This window comes from Schistocerca nitens, chromosome 5 (assembly GCF_023898315.1).
Source record: "Schistocerca nitens isolate TAMUIC-IGC-003100 chromosome 5, iqSchNite1.1, whole genome shotgun sequence".
NCBI classification, from domain to species: domain Eukaryota; kingdom Metazoa; phylum Arthropoda; class Insecta; order Orthoptera; family Acrididae; genus Schistocerca; species Schistocerca nitens.
In genome coordinates, this window is record NC_064618.1 from 608,122,169 (window position 1) to 608,136,318 (window position 14,150).

The 14,150-nt window shown below is 37.8% G+C and overlaps 1 protein-coding gene across 1 annotated transcript in view; it reads left to right on the forward strand.

Annotated features, from left to right (window-relative positions):
* LOC126260042 (uncharacterized) overlaps nt 1-14,150 on the forward strand; it is a 327,328-nt gene that overhangs the window by 226,961 nt on the left and 86,217 nt on the right. Inside the window, exon 6 of the mRNA XM_049957222.1 lies at nt 11,704-11,808. Within this exon, the coding sequence (XP_049813179.1) occupies nt 11,704-11,808 (105 nt within the window). The remainder of the gene's footprint in view (nt 1-11,703; nt 11,809-14,150) is intronic.

A 14,150-nucleotide genomic window follows, 5' to 3' on the forward strand; every position in this document is an offset into this window, starting at 1 on the left:
CAGTCATATGATCTACAAACCAAGTTGCAACCACTGTGCTGCTTTCTAAGTGAGTGTGACAACTAATGAGCTGTCTATCTGAATTAAATGACACTGCCAAACTGTGGCCAAGAGACAGCTGGCCCACCCAGTAACTGAACATGCTCCCCAACACAATGTGCTTCACTTCAATGATTGCTTGACAGCTAGTACTACCAGGATCCTCCCTGCCAATGCTAGTTTTTCTGTTCTCTCTCTTATTCTGCTCCCCACTCTCCCCCCCCCCCCTCTCTCTCTCTCTCTCTCTCACACACACACACACACAAACAACCTCCCCTCACTGCACCTAGCAGACTTTTCCTTTTTCCATAATATCACCACCATGTACACTTCCACAAGCAGTGCAACACCTTCCCCCACCCCTACCCTGCTATTCCTCCCATCTCTGTTTCATAACATGGCCTTTTGGCTTAACGCTTAAATATTTACCAGTCATTTCATTGTGCCTGTCTATGACTCAGCACTTCCTCTGTATGGTGAGTAGATGAGTGTTGCTATTTATACAGCAAAATAACAGATGATGGCCGAAGTAAAGAGGATATAAAATGCAGACAATGGCAAGAAAAATATTTCTGAATGTGTTAACATTTAATATCATATGCAGGGTAGGGAATCATTTTCATGTGTATTTGTCTGGAATGTAACCTTTTACAATGTGAAACATTGTCAATAAGTAGTTCAGACAAGAAGAACAAGAAGAGAACAGAAGCTTTTGAAATGTGGTGCTGTAGAACAATGCTGAAGATTAGATGGGATTGAATAACTTCTGAAAGGTAGTGAATCAAACTGGGGAGAAAAGGAATTTATGGCAAATTTGACTGCAGGACGGAATAGGTTGAAAAGACATATTCTTCAGTATCAAAGATTTCACATGTTTGGTAAGGTGAGGAAGATATTGGAAGGACTTGGTGTGTGTGTGTGTGTGGGGGGGGGGGGGGGGGGAGGGGGGGCAGTGATGTAAAATTGTGGCACAATAGCAAGGCTTAACTACTGTAAGTGGGTTCAAATGCATGTAGTATGCAATAGATATAAAGGCTTGCACAGAACAGAATAGCAAGAGGACCTGTTTCAAAACCAGTCTTTGTATGAAGATCACAATAGCTTCTGAATATGATGGAGCATTTTCTTTTCTTGTCTGAATCAGAATTTTATTCATCTTCTTCCCCAATAATTCCAGTCTTTTATTGCTACACATTTTGGTTGCAGCTTTCTCTTCAGCATTAACACAAGCATCATCCTCGTCACATTCTGTGTTGTCATTAATTTCCTATGTATGTTAGTCAATGCTATATAACAGTAACAAATTTCAGTTGTATACAATACTTTTTTGGCTTTGTCCTACATTGCTATTTCTAGATGTTTAATCAGCTTTTTTCACTCTTCCAGTATTACAGAATAGCCCAAATGAATCTGTTATAATGTCATAAAATTAAAGTGCAGCTAAACATTTCATTGAAAATTCAGATTCAGCATTCCATATTCAGGGTGTATATGACCCGGAACTTCTGGGAGATCCAGGAAAAACCTGGGAATATTTTCGTCCGGGAGAAAATCGGGGAAAACCCGGGAATTTTTTAGAATTCGGTAATTTTTCATTGTTTTAGTTACCAGTTAAATTTTTGTGATTTTGACTGGTAAGAACCAATACTCTAATGAAGGATATTACTGTATCCCACTTTTGTAGAATAATACTGCAGCAACAAAACATGACGAGAGAGGAAAAAAAACGAAAATGAGACTTGAGTCGCAAAGGAAATGCACCATATACAACAACAAAGCACTGTGCTCATACAAGCGTGTGCCAACTAAAGTGTGTCAAAGGCTTTAGGAAGAAAATTCAGTGTTTCCTAACAACAAATTGCCTCTGATGAGCGGGACGTGACAGCTGTTTACATTAGATTCATTTGAGCAGTTGCAGGCAGGCTATTGCGCGTGCGCAATTGAGTTGCATGTGAGCAGTACCTTCTCCCGCTTCTGGCTACAGATGTGTGGCTTGGCGTCACTATCTAAATTGCTCTGGTTCAGAAATCATAGATCCGGGACGGATGCACAGAGCAGTCTGAGCTGTAGTGGGGAGGTGGGTAGTCTCCACATGACCCGTGTTTATGTTTAGTGATTTTGCAGTTTCCTCTTCAGTTATTGTTCTCACATTAAATGAAAACAAAAAGGATTTCTGTAGCCGGGAGCTACCAAATGAATTAAAATAAGTTCGCATAATTATGGAAGGCTAAAATATTTTGTTAGTTTCAGGTTTTATTTCCACCTTTCTGACAGTCAAGCATTAATCGTCTTGCAGAACAATGAAGTTATTTTTGTCTCTTTGCTAAAGAGATTTGACTTTTATTAATCTTTTGCACTGATGCAGTCAATTTATTTGAAACGAAGCATTTAATTCCGCACTGTTGGCTAGTTTCAACTGTTTGCTGCATATCAAGTGCACGTTTTCCACCTTCTAGCTCATATGGCATTATGCCATAATAATGAACCAAACATGAGATAATAGAGTACTGGTACTCAAGAAAATTTACATCCGAATCTGGACAAAGGATTGTGCACTTTAAGCCGAATTATGCATTTTAGTATGGTTCATGAAATTCCGATGCTCTTGAAGTATCCTTTGATGTCTTTTTTCTTTTATGACATAATGCAAGATCTTTTAATGTTTTACACTTACGAACATGCGGGCTTCCTGCGTCAACGTAGCTGTGGAGGCGCAGTGACGCCTGTTACCTGGTGCTCTCTGGCAACTGCTGAAATGAACCAATTTCTAGCAGGTCACGGGAAAATATTGCGAATGATGGTTTGAAAAATGTTACTTTCAAAGTAAATTTCCTTTTACGCAAAATGAACTATGTGCGAGAATGTACGATGAATTTCTTAGATCACAGGGCGTTAGACTCTCATTCAAAACCAACTCTTTGAGGATGACCATCTAGAAGAATTTCGAGCCCAGAAGATCAGACATTTACGTCGTTAATAAAAATTTTACTGGCACATTGTGTGATGTTTCTTAAAGTGTAACACGCGCAAAACGATCAGTATTATATGTGGAAGCTTAGCTTCTCTTGCAGTTTATTAATCTTGTGAAAGCTTTGTTTTCCTTGTAGCAACACTATGTCTATTAATTTCCACCATTAACTTTTCTTTCTTGTGTGTTTGCGCTCTTTAAGAGTGATCTTGCTATTGGTTAACTACACCACGTGTCCTATGCTGTCATCAGCTGGCGAGATCACGTGACATGAGCTATGACTGGCTCACAAAAGTGCATCGCAATCTCGATTTCATTGCTTCGGAAAGTAACATGCAGTGTTTCGTGGAATTAGAATTTGTACCTCCGTAACACGAAAAAATGCAGCATACATGTTGCTGCACATCAAAGATCGTTCCAAAACATGTTTATTTCCCCCCTGGGTTTCATTTTCTAAAGTGCCGGCAAATTCTACGTCTGTGTAGAAAACCATAAACATTCTAAGGATTGATAAGTTTTACAGTGCCGAGGAAAAGTATACTGTCACTTAACTCGGAAAAGTGTATTTTCAACTGGGAAATCCGGGAATTTTTTTTCTTTGTCCATGTATACACCCTGATGTTACAACTTGTTTTTTCAAATAATTTTGTTTTATTGAGTATTTCTACTTTTATCACAAGATTTAAAATTGCTTCTTGTGTCATTCTGCAACTGCTAATCATTCTTAAAATGTCACTCCTCATTGTAAATAAAAAATCACACAATCACACATTTCTATATTATCACAGGCAAAATGACACTCATAAAAGTTCGATGTTGTCTTTGTAGGGCAGCCCCCCCCCCCTCCCCCCCGAAAAATGACTGAAGAGCAGTCCAATGGAATCTGCATCTTCTTCATGAACATAGTTTCTCTATGAACACACAAAAACTACTTTGTAAGGCTCTTCTGCTGTGTCACTAGTCTCTTCAGTAGGAAAACCATTAACTCCTCAATATATATTTGTAGGGTTTATCTACTTCCATGTGTCCATTGGATGGCTGTAGTACAAGATATTTGAGTCTTCCATGAAATGTGACTTACTTGCAGACACAACCTCTATCAAGCCAGAATACAGCCTGCATCATGTAGGATGGTGCTTTCATGCATAGAGGCGGAGTGCTAGGGAAGCATGAGATCTGTGCATGTGTTCCACCTGAGAGCAGTCAAACAAAATACTCATTGCTGAACTGTGTTGCTGTGTTCAACAGTCAGTTTCATTTGCCTATGGTACATCATATGATATGTTCCAATCTATGAGGAGAATAATAAATTTTGAAAACGCTTTTGATCAATTATCATGAGAGAAATCTTACTTCATGTCTTGATGACATAGTGCCCACTGCTCCACAGCTGTAGGCCACTTGAAATTGAGAACAGCTGATACAGCTTTCTTAAGATGTCAGGTACAATTTTTCTCAAAATGACAGTTGTCTAATGACAAGGTCATTGAAACTGCCTGCAGTAATTGTCATTTATTGTGATTTAGACAGTATTATAAGTAAAATAGAAATACACAACAAAATTAAGTTCAAGAACAAACTGAAATCATTATATTTGATTGACAGTTGCTTCTACTCCATATAATTTTTAAAAATGTGTTTAAGGCATGTGTGTGGGTGTGTTTGACTGTAATTAAGTGTAATCACTGCATGTAAAAAAGAATTGCTGGCAGGAAAAACTAATGTAAAAGACTATCATAAAAATGATCAGTATCCCGAGGGAATGCTGACCAATAACATCAAAAACCATCAATATCTCAACAGGTCATTTTAACACATTTTAAGGCTTTTTAAATTCATACCTTGAAAATGACAGGGGTTACTGTGGAAACACCAGAGCTTTTGACGAATTTATCCAGCAACATTCTTGCAAGTTTATAGAGTGTACAACATGCAGATAAATGCTTAACTACTCCTTGGGCAATATTTTGAACATTATAGTCTATATACTTCATATGATACAAATTCCTAATCAATAAAGGCTATGAAGTTCTCATATACTATGCATGCAATTGGTATGTTGACAAACACATTTTTTAAATCATGAATTTTTAAAATTAATAAATACTACTACTTTACTTTGTTTCAATGTCTGCATCATAATACCATCACCACCACTATCTGAATCTGTGTCCAAACCCTCTGGTTGTAAATTTATGATGATATGTTAATGGCTTACAACCCACTTCATCTCCTTATCAGTCTTTATCCTGAAGCATTTCAACATGCTGCTCACAGTGTGCCCACACTGAAGAGGAGATGTTGTTTATTGCTTCATCCACAAGTGATTCAATGTCTGTGGTCTTGAATGTTTCATTTTATTCTCCCAAATAGCCTTTAAGTATTGCCCAAAGTAATTCCATGGGATTATACTGACAGTGATATGTGTGTAAATGCAAAACTGTGTGAACACGTTCATGTGCAAGAAAGTCAACTATGCATGCTCTGCCAACTGACATATAAATTAACAAGCTGCAGGTGTTCAGCACTAGTCTGGTTTGTAATATGTGAAATATTATTGTTTTTAAGCCAGTGCAAAATATTTGCTTCCCTGATGTTATTTTGACTGGCTTTGAACCAAGGTATGGTAAGAACTATTCATTGAACCACTTCAAAAAACTGACAGTATACATTTCTGAATGGTAGTCACTGCTGTTTTTCTAACACCTGAATGCAAGTGTACTGTTACGAACAAAATCAGAAGAAGAGACAAGTGTTTTGCTGCAAGTCTTCCTCGAATGAGTTTAATTCATCAATGTTTCATCAAGCTAATACACTGTTTAACTACCTTCTTCTCTTGCATTGTGCATCTCTGTAAGGGATGTGGTTTGTGCTGCACCTATGATACTTCATTCAACTAAATTCTCTCTTCATAAAATATTTGAAACCAATGTCTTTTAAAATTCTTTACAATGACGAAGCACCTACCTCGAAGCCCCTGGCAACAGTTGCCTGAACTGCAGGCATGTGTGGGTGAGTTCCGTGTGTGTGTGTGTGTGTGTGGTGTGTGTGTGTGTCGTCCATTTTTGACGAAGGCCTTTTGGTCTAAAAGCTTTATTTGTTACAGTCTTTTCATTGGGCCTATTTGTGACTCAGCATCTCCGCTATATGGTGAATGGCAACTTTCCTTTTGATAATATTGTTATATCAGTGATGTATGTATGATGAAAGGTGACAAAAGAAAATTTCTACCAGTCCTGAGACTGGTTTGATGCAGCTCTCCATGCTACTCTATCCTATGCAAGCTGCTTCATCTCCCAGTACATACTGCAGCCTACATCCTTCTGAATCTGCATAGTGTATTCATCTCTTGGTCTCCCTCTATGATTTTTACCCTCCACGCTGCCCTCCAATACTAAATAGGTGATCCCTTGATGCCTCAGAACATGTCCTACCAACCGATCCCTTCTTCTAGTCAAGTTGTACCACAAACTCCTCTTCTCCCCAATCCTATTCAATACCTCCTCATTAGTTGTGTGATCTACCCATCTAATCTTCAGCATTCTTCTGTAGCACCACATTTCAAAAGCTTCTATTCTCTTCTTGTCCAAACTATTTGTCGTGCATGTTTCATTTCCATACATGGCTACACTCCATACAAATACTTTCAGAAACGACTTCCTGACACTTAAATCAATACTTGATGTTAACAAATTTCTCTTCTTCAGAAATGCTTTCCTTGCCATTGCCAGTCTACATTTTATATCCTCTCTACTTCGACCATCATCAGTTATTTTGCTCCCCAAATAGCAAAACTCATTTACTACTTTAAGTGTCTCATTTCCTAATCTAATTCCTTCAGCATAAAACGGGTGAATTCGACTACATTCCATTATCCTCATTTTGCTTTTGTTGATGTTCATCTTATATCCTCCTTTCAAGACACAGTCCATTCCGCTCAACTGCTCTTCCAAGTCCTTTGTTGTCTCTGACAGAATTACAATGTCATCGGTGAACCTCAAAGTTTTTATTTCTTCTCCATGGATTTTAATACCTACTCCGAGTTTTTCTTTTTTTTACTTTACTGCTTGCTCAATATATAGATTGAATAACATTGGGGAGAGGCTACAACCCTGTCTCACACCCTTCCCAACCACTGCTTCTCTTTCATGTCCCTTGACTTGTATAACTGCCATCTGGTTTCTGTACAAATTGTAAATAGCCTTTCACTCCCTATATTTTACCCCTGCCACCTTCATAATTTGAAAGAGAGTATTTCAGTCAACATTGTCAAAAGCTTTCTCCAAGTCTACAAATGCTAGAAATGTAGGTTTGCCTTTTCTTAATCTATTTTCTAAGATAAGTCGTAGGGTCAGTATTGCCTCACGTGTTCCGACATTTCTACGGAATCCAAACTGACCTCCCCCAAGGTCGGCTTCTACCAGTTTTTCCATTCGTCTGTAAGGAATTCATGTTAGTATTTTGCAGCTTTGACTTATTAAACTGATAGTTCAGTAATTTTCACATCTGTCAACACCTGCTTTATTTGCGATTGGAATTATTATATTCTTCTTGAAGTCTGAGGGTATTTCGCCTGTCTGATACATCTTCCTCACTAGATGGTAGAGTTTTGTCAGATCTGGCTCTCCCAAGGCTGTCAGTAGTTCTAATGGAATGTTGTCTACTGCCGGGGCCTTGTTTTGACTTAGATCTTTCAGTGCTCTATCAAACTCTTCACACAGTATAATATCTACCATTTCATCTTCATCTACATCCTCTTCCCTTTCTATAACATTGCCCTCAAGTACAGACCCTCTATATACTCCTTCTACCTTTCTGCTTTCCCTTCTTTGCTTGGAACTGGGTTTCCATCTGAGCTCTTGATATTCATACAAGTGATTCTCTTTTCTCCAAAGATCTCTTTAATTTTCCTGTAGGCAGTATCTATAGTACCCCTAGTGAGATAAGCCTCTACGTCCTTACATTTGTCCTCTAGCCATGCCTTCTTAGCCATTTTGCACTTCTTGTTGATCTCATTTTTGAGACGTTTGTATTCCTTTTTGCCTGCTTCATGTACTGCATTTTATATTTTCTCCTTTCATCAATTAAATTCAGTATTTCTTCTGTCACCCAAGGATTTCTGCTAGCCCTCATCTTTTTACCAACTTGATCCTCTGCTGCCTTCACTACTTCATCCCTCAAAGCTACCCATTCTTCTTCTACTGTATTTCTTTCCCCCATCCTTGTCAATTGTTCCCTTATGCTCTCCCTAAAACTCTGTACAACCTCTGGTATAGCCAGTTTATCCAGGTCCCATCTCCTTACATTCCCACCTTTTTGCAGTTTCTTCAGTTTTAATGAACAGTTCTTAACCAATAGTTTGTGGTCAGAGACCACATCTGCCCCTGGAAATGTCTTACAATTTAAAACCTGGTTCCTAAATCTCTGCCTTACTGTTATATAATCTATCTGATATCTTCTAGTATCTCCAGGCTTCTTCCATGTATACAACCTTCTTTTATGATTCTTGAACCAAGTGTTAGCTATGATTAAGTTGTGCTCTGTGCAAAATTCTACCAGGAGGCTTCCTCATTCATTTCTTACCCCCAATCCATATTCGACTACTATGTTTCCTTCTCTTCCTTTTCCTACTACCAAATTTCAGTCACCCATGACTATTAAATTTTGGTCTACCTTCACTATCTGAGTAATTTCTTTTATCTGATCATTCATTTCTTCAAATTCTTCGTCATCTGCAGAGCTAGTTGGCATATAGACTTGTACTAGTGTCATAGGCATGGGCTTCGTGTCTGTCTTGGCCACAATAATGCGTTCACTATGTTGTTTGTAGTAGCTTACCTGAACTCCTATTTTTTATTCATTGTTAAACCTACTCCTGCATTACCCCTATTTGATTTTGTATTTATAACCCTGTATTCACCTGACCAAAAGTCTTGTTCCTCCTGCCACCGAACTTCGCTATTTCCCACTATATCTAACTTTAACCTATCCATTTCCCTTTTTAAATTTTCTAACCTACCTGCCCAATTAAGGGATCTGACATTCCATGCTCCGATCCGTAGAACGCCAGTTTTCTTTCTCCTGATAACGACGTCCTCTTAAGTAGTCCCCGCCCGGGGATCCAAATGGGGGACTATTTTACTTCCGGAATATTTTACCCAAGAGGATGCCACCATCATTTATCCATACGGTAAATCTGCATGCCCTCAGGAAAAATTACGGCCGTAGTTTCCCCTTGCTTTCAGCCGTTCACAGTACCAGCACAGCAAGGCCGGTTTGGTTAGTGTTACAAGGCGAGATCAGTCAATCATCCAGACTGTTGCCCCTGAAACTACTGAAAAGGCTGCTGCCCCTCTTCAGGAAGCATACGTTTGTCTGGCCTCTCAACAGATACCCCCCCATTGTGGTTGCACCTATGGTACGGCTATCTGTATTGCTGAGGCACGCAAGCCTCCCCACCAACGGCAAGGTCTATGGTTCATGTTCCTGTAAAATTAGTCTCACAGTTGTGTTCTTTATGTTCATTGACTTTACAACATTTGCAATATTTTGACATTATTTCCACATCTAACACTTTTCTGCTGTCTACAATTGTGGCAGTCACTACTCCATTCACAGAAGTATGCCAACTTCCATAAATTGCAACTGCAATATCTGAACATCCATCATTTTCTTCCACTGCTTTCCTAGCAGCCAGTTTCACGCTTTCCTCACTGACCTCACATACAGCTTTCTCAGTTTTTTCAAATTTATTTGGTGATTGATGTAAGTTCATCAATGAACAAAATGTTCTCCCTAGAGCCATGCCCTTGCCAATGGATTGTAAGGCATAAACTAATCTAGTATTGATTTCATAAGGGCCACTTGCATCTGGTTTTGAAGAACTCGTTAATGAAATCACAGGTGAGAATGTATTGCAAATTAAATCCAAAGCAATTACTAGGCCTTTTCTCCCACTGGTACTCTCACAAATTTTCAAACTCTGTGACTCACCACACTGTCTACATGGTACAAATTTAGAAATTACATCTGATAATATTCTCAAATTTATAATAATGTTACTGCACCGCTTGTCACTTACAGTAAATTTGTTGTAACTCTCTTGAAATGGTAAGAGCTTCTTTGATGATGCACTTATTGAAGAATTACAATTAGAAACATCGTTGCCAGGTGACATAACCTCTTGTACAGAAAGATTTCTAAACTTGTTTCCTCTAACCACGTGTTTGAAAGTGTGTTGTTTACAAACAGCAGAAACAAAAGAATACCAACCGTTGCATTCCAAGGATAGCCAACACACTCAGTAGTAAAAAAAAAAAAAAAAAAAAAAAATCCCTAATTTGCAATGTAGGGGATATAAAGATCTAAAATATATGCAGAAAAATGGGTGACAGAAAACTGGGCATGCACATAAACACTAGTGGTAGGAAAATGCACTTTAAATGCTAACCACTACATCATTTTGGCTAATGACTTTGCTCAACTGTGTGGACTACCCTAGCACAACTCCCTCCTCAATCCAAATTCCCATTCATGCTTCATCTATTCTTGCATGTACATCGTAGATGTTTGAGAATTGGGAAGGCCTCTGGAACAATATAGTTTCATAGTTTCATTTGATTAAACCACTACTGACGCCTTGGTTTCAGGAGGCGCTCCCATTTTTGTCGATGATAATGTGCTATTCCAATACAATTGGAGAGCCTCTTCAATGCTGTTTGAGTTTAGGGGGAATGCCAAGTGGACTGTGGCATGACTGGGAATTTGGATTTAGAATGGAAGCATACTAGGGTAGTGTGTATGTGTGTGTGTGTGTGTGTGTGTGTGTGTGTGTGTGGCATAGTGGATAGCACATCCGTCTAGTGAGCAGGAGACTCAGTTTTGGATCCTACCTTTGTACACATTTTCATTTGTTGCTTGGTGTGCGTATATACAATGAAAAATGACTGCTAGCTTAATTTTTCGTTGTGCCTATCTGTGACTCAGTGTGTCCTCTGTGTGGTGAGTAGTAATCTATCTTTTCCATAATGTCATTAGTACAGATGCTGTTTAGGAATTTAATGTTATGTATATTAGTAATTATGTTTTTTACTTACTTAGTAATGATCTGAACTTTTTAATGTTGAGGTATTTTAATGCTTCTTTTTTTCACAGTGGATGGTTTTTGTTAAAGTATTATGTATGAGACTGATTCAGCACCAATTATATACAACATAATTTTGAATTTTTAATACGGCCTCTCATCTGAAACAGAAGCAGCTTTCTCTGTTTGACAAAATATACTTAAATCCATGCAGATTACTTATTATCCTTTCTTTCTCCTTCTTTCTCCTTCAATCTTACTATCATCAATCTTATTGCCAAATCAAACTAATATTTCTGTAGAATTTTATGATTAATTCAATATATTCATAGTTGTACACAGAATATGAGATTCAGTGCTTGCTCTGCAACTACAGTGAATCTGGAAATGTTTACCAAAGAATGATACCAATGGTCACTGTGAAGATAAGTGCAACAATTGACTGCAGTGAAAGGCATTATTTTTATCTACCACAATATTTCAGAAAAGGAAGTAGTAGGTATTATCAGAAACAGTCTTCATTCAAGTACACAGTTGATTGTTACTTTGATATATGAATGTTTCTTTTGGTTGTATTTATGGCCTAATTAATAATATCAATTGACAATTTCAGGTTTGTAATGTAAATGTAAAGAACTTCAAAGAAGAATACTCAAAATGCTTTAATGATAAATTTAATCATAAAGGGTATAAAAAGGCTGTATTATCAAATATTAAGGTAATTTTTGCATTACGTTTCACTAAATAATTGCTTTGCTGTAAAGTGTGGTAGCTTTCTAGTTACACTTTCAAATACTAGGAATATGCATCTAAAATTTACACAGGATTGCATGTTGACCATTTTGATATAAATAACATAAACAATTTCAGGAAAAAATATTTTATTCTGCCATACATGTTGTTTTGGCATGGAAAAGTAACCAACATAACATGATTTTAGACTATAGGCCTTTTCATTTACCAATTATTAGAAATTTACCACAGGTATCATGATCTCTCACTGACAAAAATAACTATGTGGAAAATATGATTCAAAATACCACAGGCACCTCTAGTGACTATAGATCAAACAATAGTGATCTTACAGCAACAAGTAAATGTAAAACTGATGTTTAAACTGATAGCCAAGGCTGAGGAATAGGCTCTGAAATGCAAAGTATATGTAGACATGAGATCAATAGCGTGGTAAAATTGGGTGTGGATTTCAGGGCAGCAACTGCAGTCAGTGATGAACTAATCTCAGGGTTAAACTAGTGAGTTTTCTGTCTTCCTTGTGGGGATAAACAACTTAGCAAAGAATTATGCAAAGGATTTCATGCTTTCCCTTAAGCAGAGGCTGTACAAATTCAGAAATATGAATGTGATCATTTTTTTTCTGTAATCTATCACCATGATCTAAGTAATTGTTCCTGTGTGATTAAAGAAGTAGAAAAAATGAGTAAGGCTGTACAAATTATGGGCAGGGAGTTTAAAAAGGCAACACACATTGATATCAGCACACTAAAGAGGTGACTTCATACAGCACAAGGTTTACACATCATCAGACTGCAAAAGGCATTTGTTATCAGTCATAAGACTCAGATATAGTGCATATGAAATCAAACATGCAGTCAGGTTTTAAGCAAGGTATACCTCTGAAAGAGAAAAGTTATGTATGTCTGGAATTTAACTTGGGGTGTGATGAAACAGTACTGGTCGTAGTCTCTACAAAGACCAAGAGCGGTGATGAAAATGCTTTTTTAGTGGAAGCACGTCCAACTTAGACAGTTACAGTGTGTGTAATTTGGATATGCCAAATGCAGATGAATGCTTGTTTGAGAAAGAAAACAGTGATAAAATATTTACTGTGTTGCAAGTGAATGTCCGTTGTACATGAAATAAATTATTGGAATTGGAACATTTTTGTAGTGTAAAGGATGTAGATGTGATATTTGTATCAGAACACTGGCTAACTATTGGAATTGGAACATTTTTGTAGTGTAAAGGATGTAGATGTGATATTTGTATCAGAACACTGGCTAACAGAAAATCAGATGAACAGTTTCATTCCTTACAGATACGTTGTTGCTGAAATAATGTGTAGAAAACAGAAAAAAAATGGTTGTGCAGGAATTTACATCAAGAATTAGAACTGGAACATTTTTGTAGCATTAAGGATGTAGATATGATGTGTGTAACAGAACACTGGCTAACAGAAAATCAAATTAACAGTTTTGCTCCTCAAGGGTATCTTGTTGCTGACATAATGTGCAGGAAACACAGAAAACATAGTAGTCCTGGAAATTAAATAAGCATTGTCCATATTTTAAAAAATTAAACATTATGCCATACTGTTCAAAAGTAAATGCTGTGTTTAGTTATGTAAGACTGATTGAAGAAAATACCAGGTGATCAAAAAGTCAGTACAAATTTGAAAACTGAATAAATCACGGAATAATGTAGATAGAGAGGTGCAAATTGACACACATGCTTGGAATGACATGGGGTTTTATTAGAACCAAAAAAATACAAAAGTTCAAAAATTGTCAGACAGATGGTGCTTCATCTGATCAGAATAGCAATAATGAGCATAACAAAGTAAGACAAAGCAAAGATGATGTTCTTTACAGAAAATGCTCAATATGTCCACCATCAGTCCTCAACAATAGCTGTGGTCAAGGAATAGTGTTGTGAACAGCACTGTAAAGCATGTCTGGAGTTATGGTGAGGCATTGGCATCGGATGTTGTCTTTCAACATCCCTAGATATGTTGGTCGATCACGATACACTTGCGACTTCAGGTAACCCCCAAGCCAATAATCGCATGGACTGAGATCTGGGGACCTGGGAGGCCAAGCATGACGAAAGTGGCGGCTGAGCACATGATCATCACCAAACGACGCGTGCAAGAGATCTTTCACGCGTCTAGCAATATGGGGTGGAGTGCCATCCTGCATAAACATTGTACGTTCCAGCAGGTGTTTATCAGCCAGGCTGGGGATGATGCGATTCTGTAACATATCAGCGTACCTCTCGCCTGTCACGGTAGCAGTTACAAAACCAGAATCATGCATTTCCTTG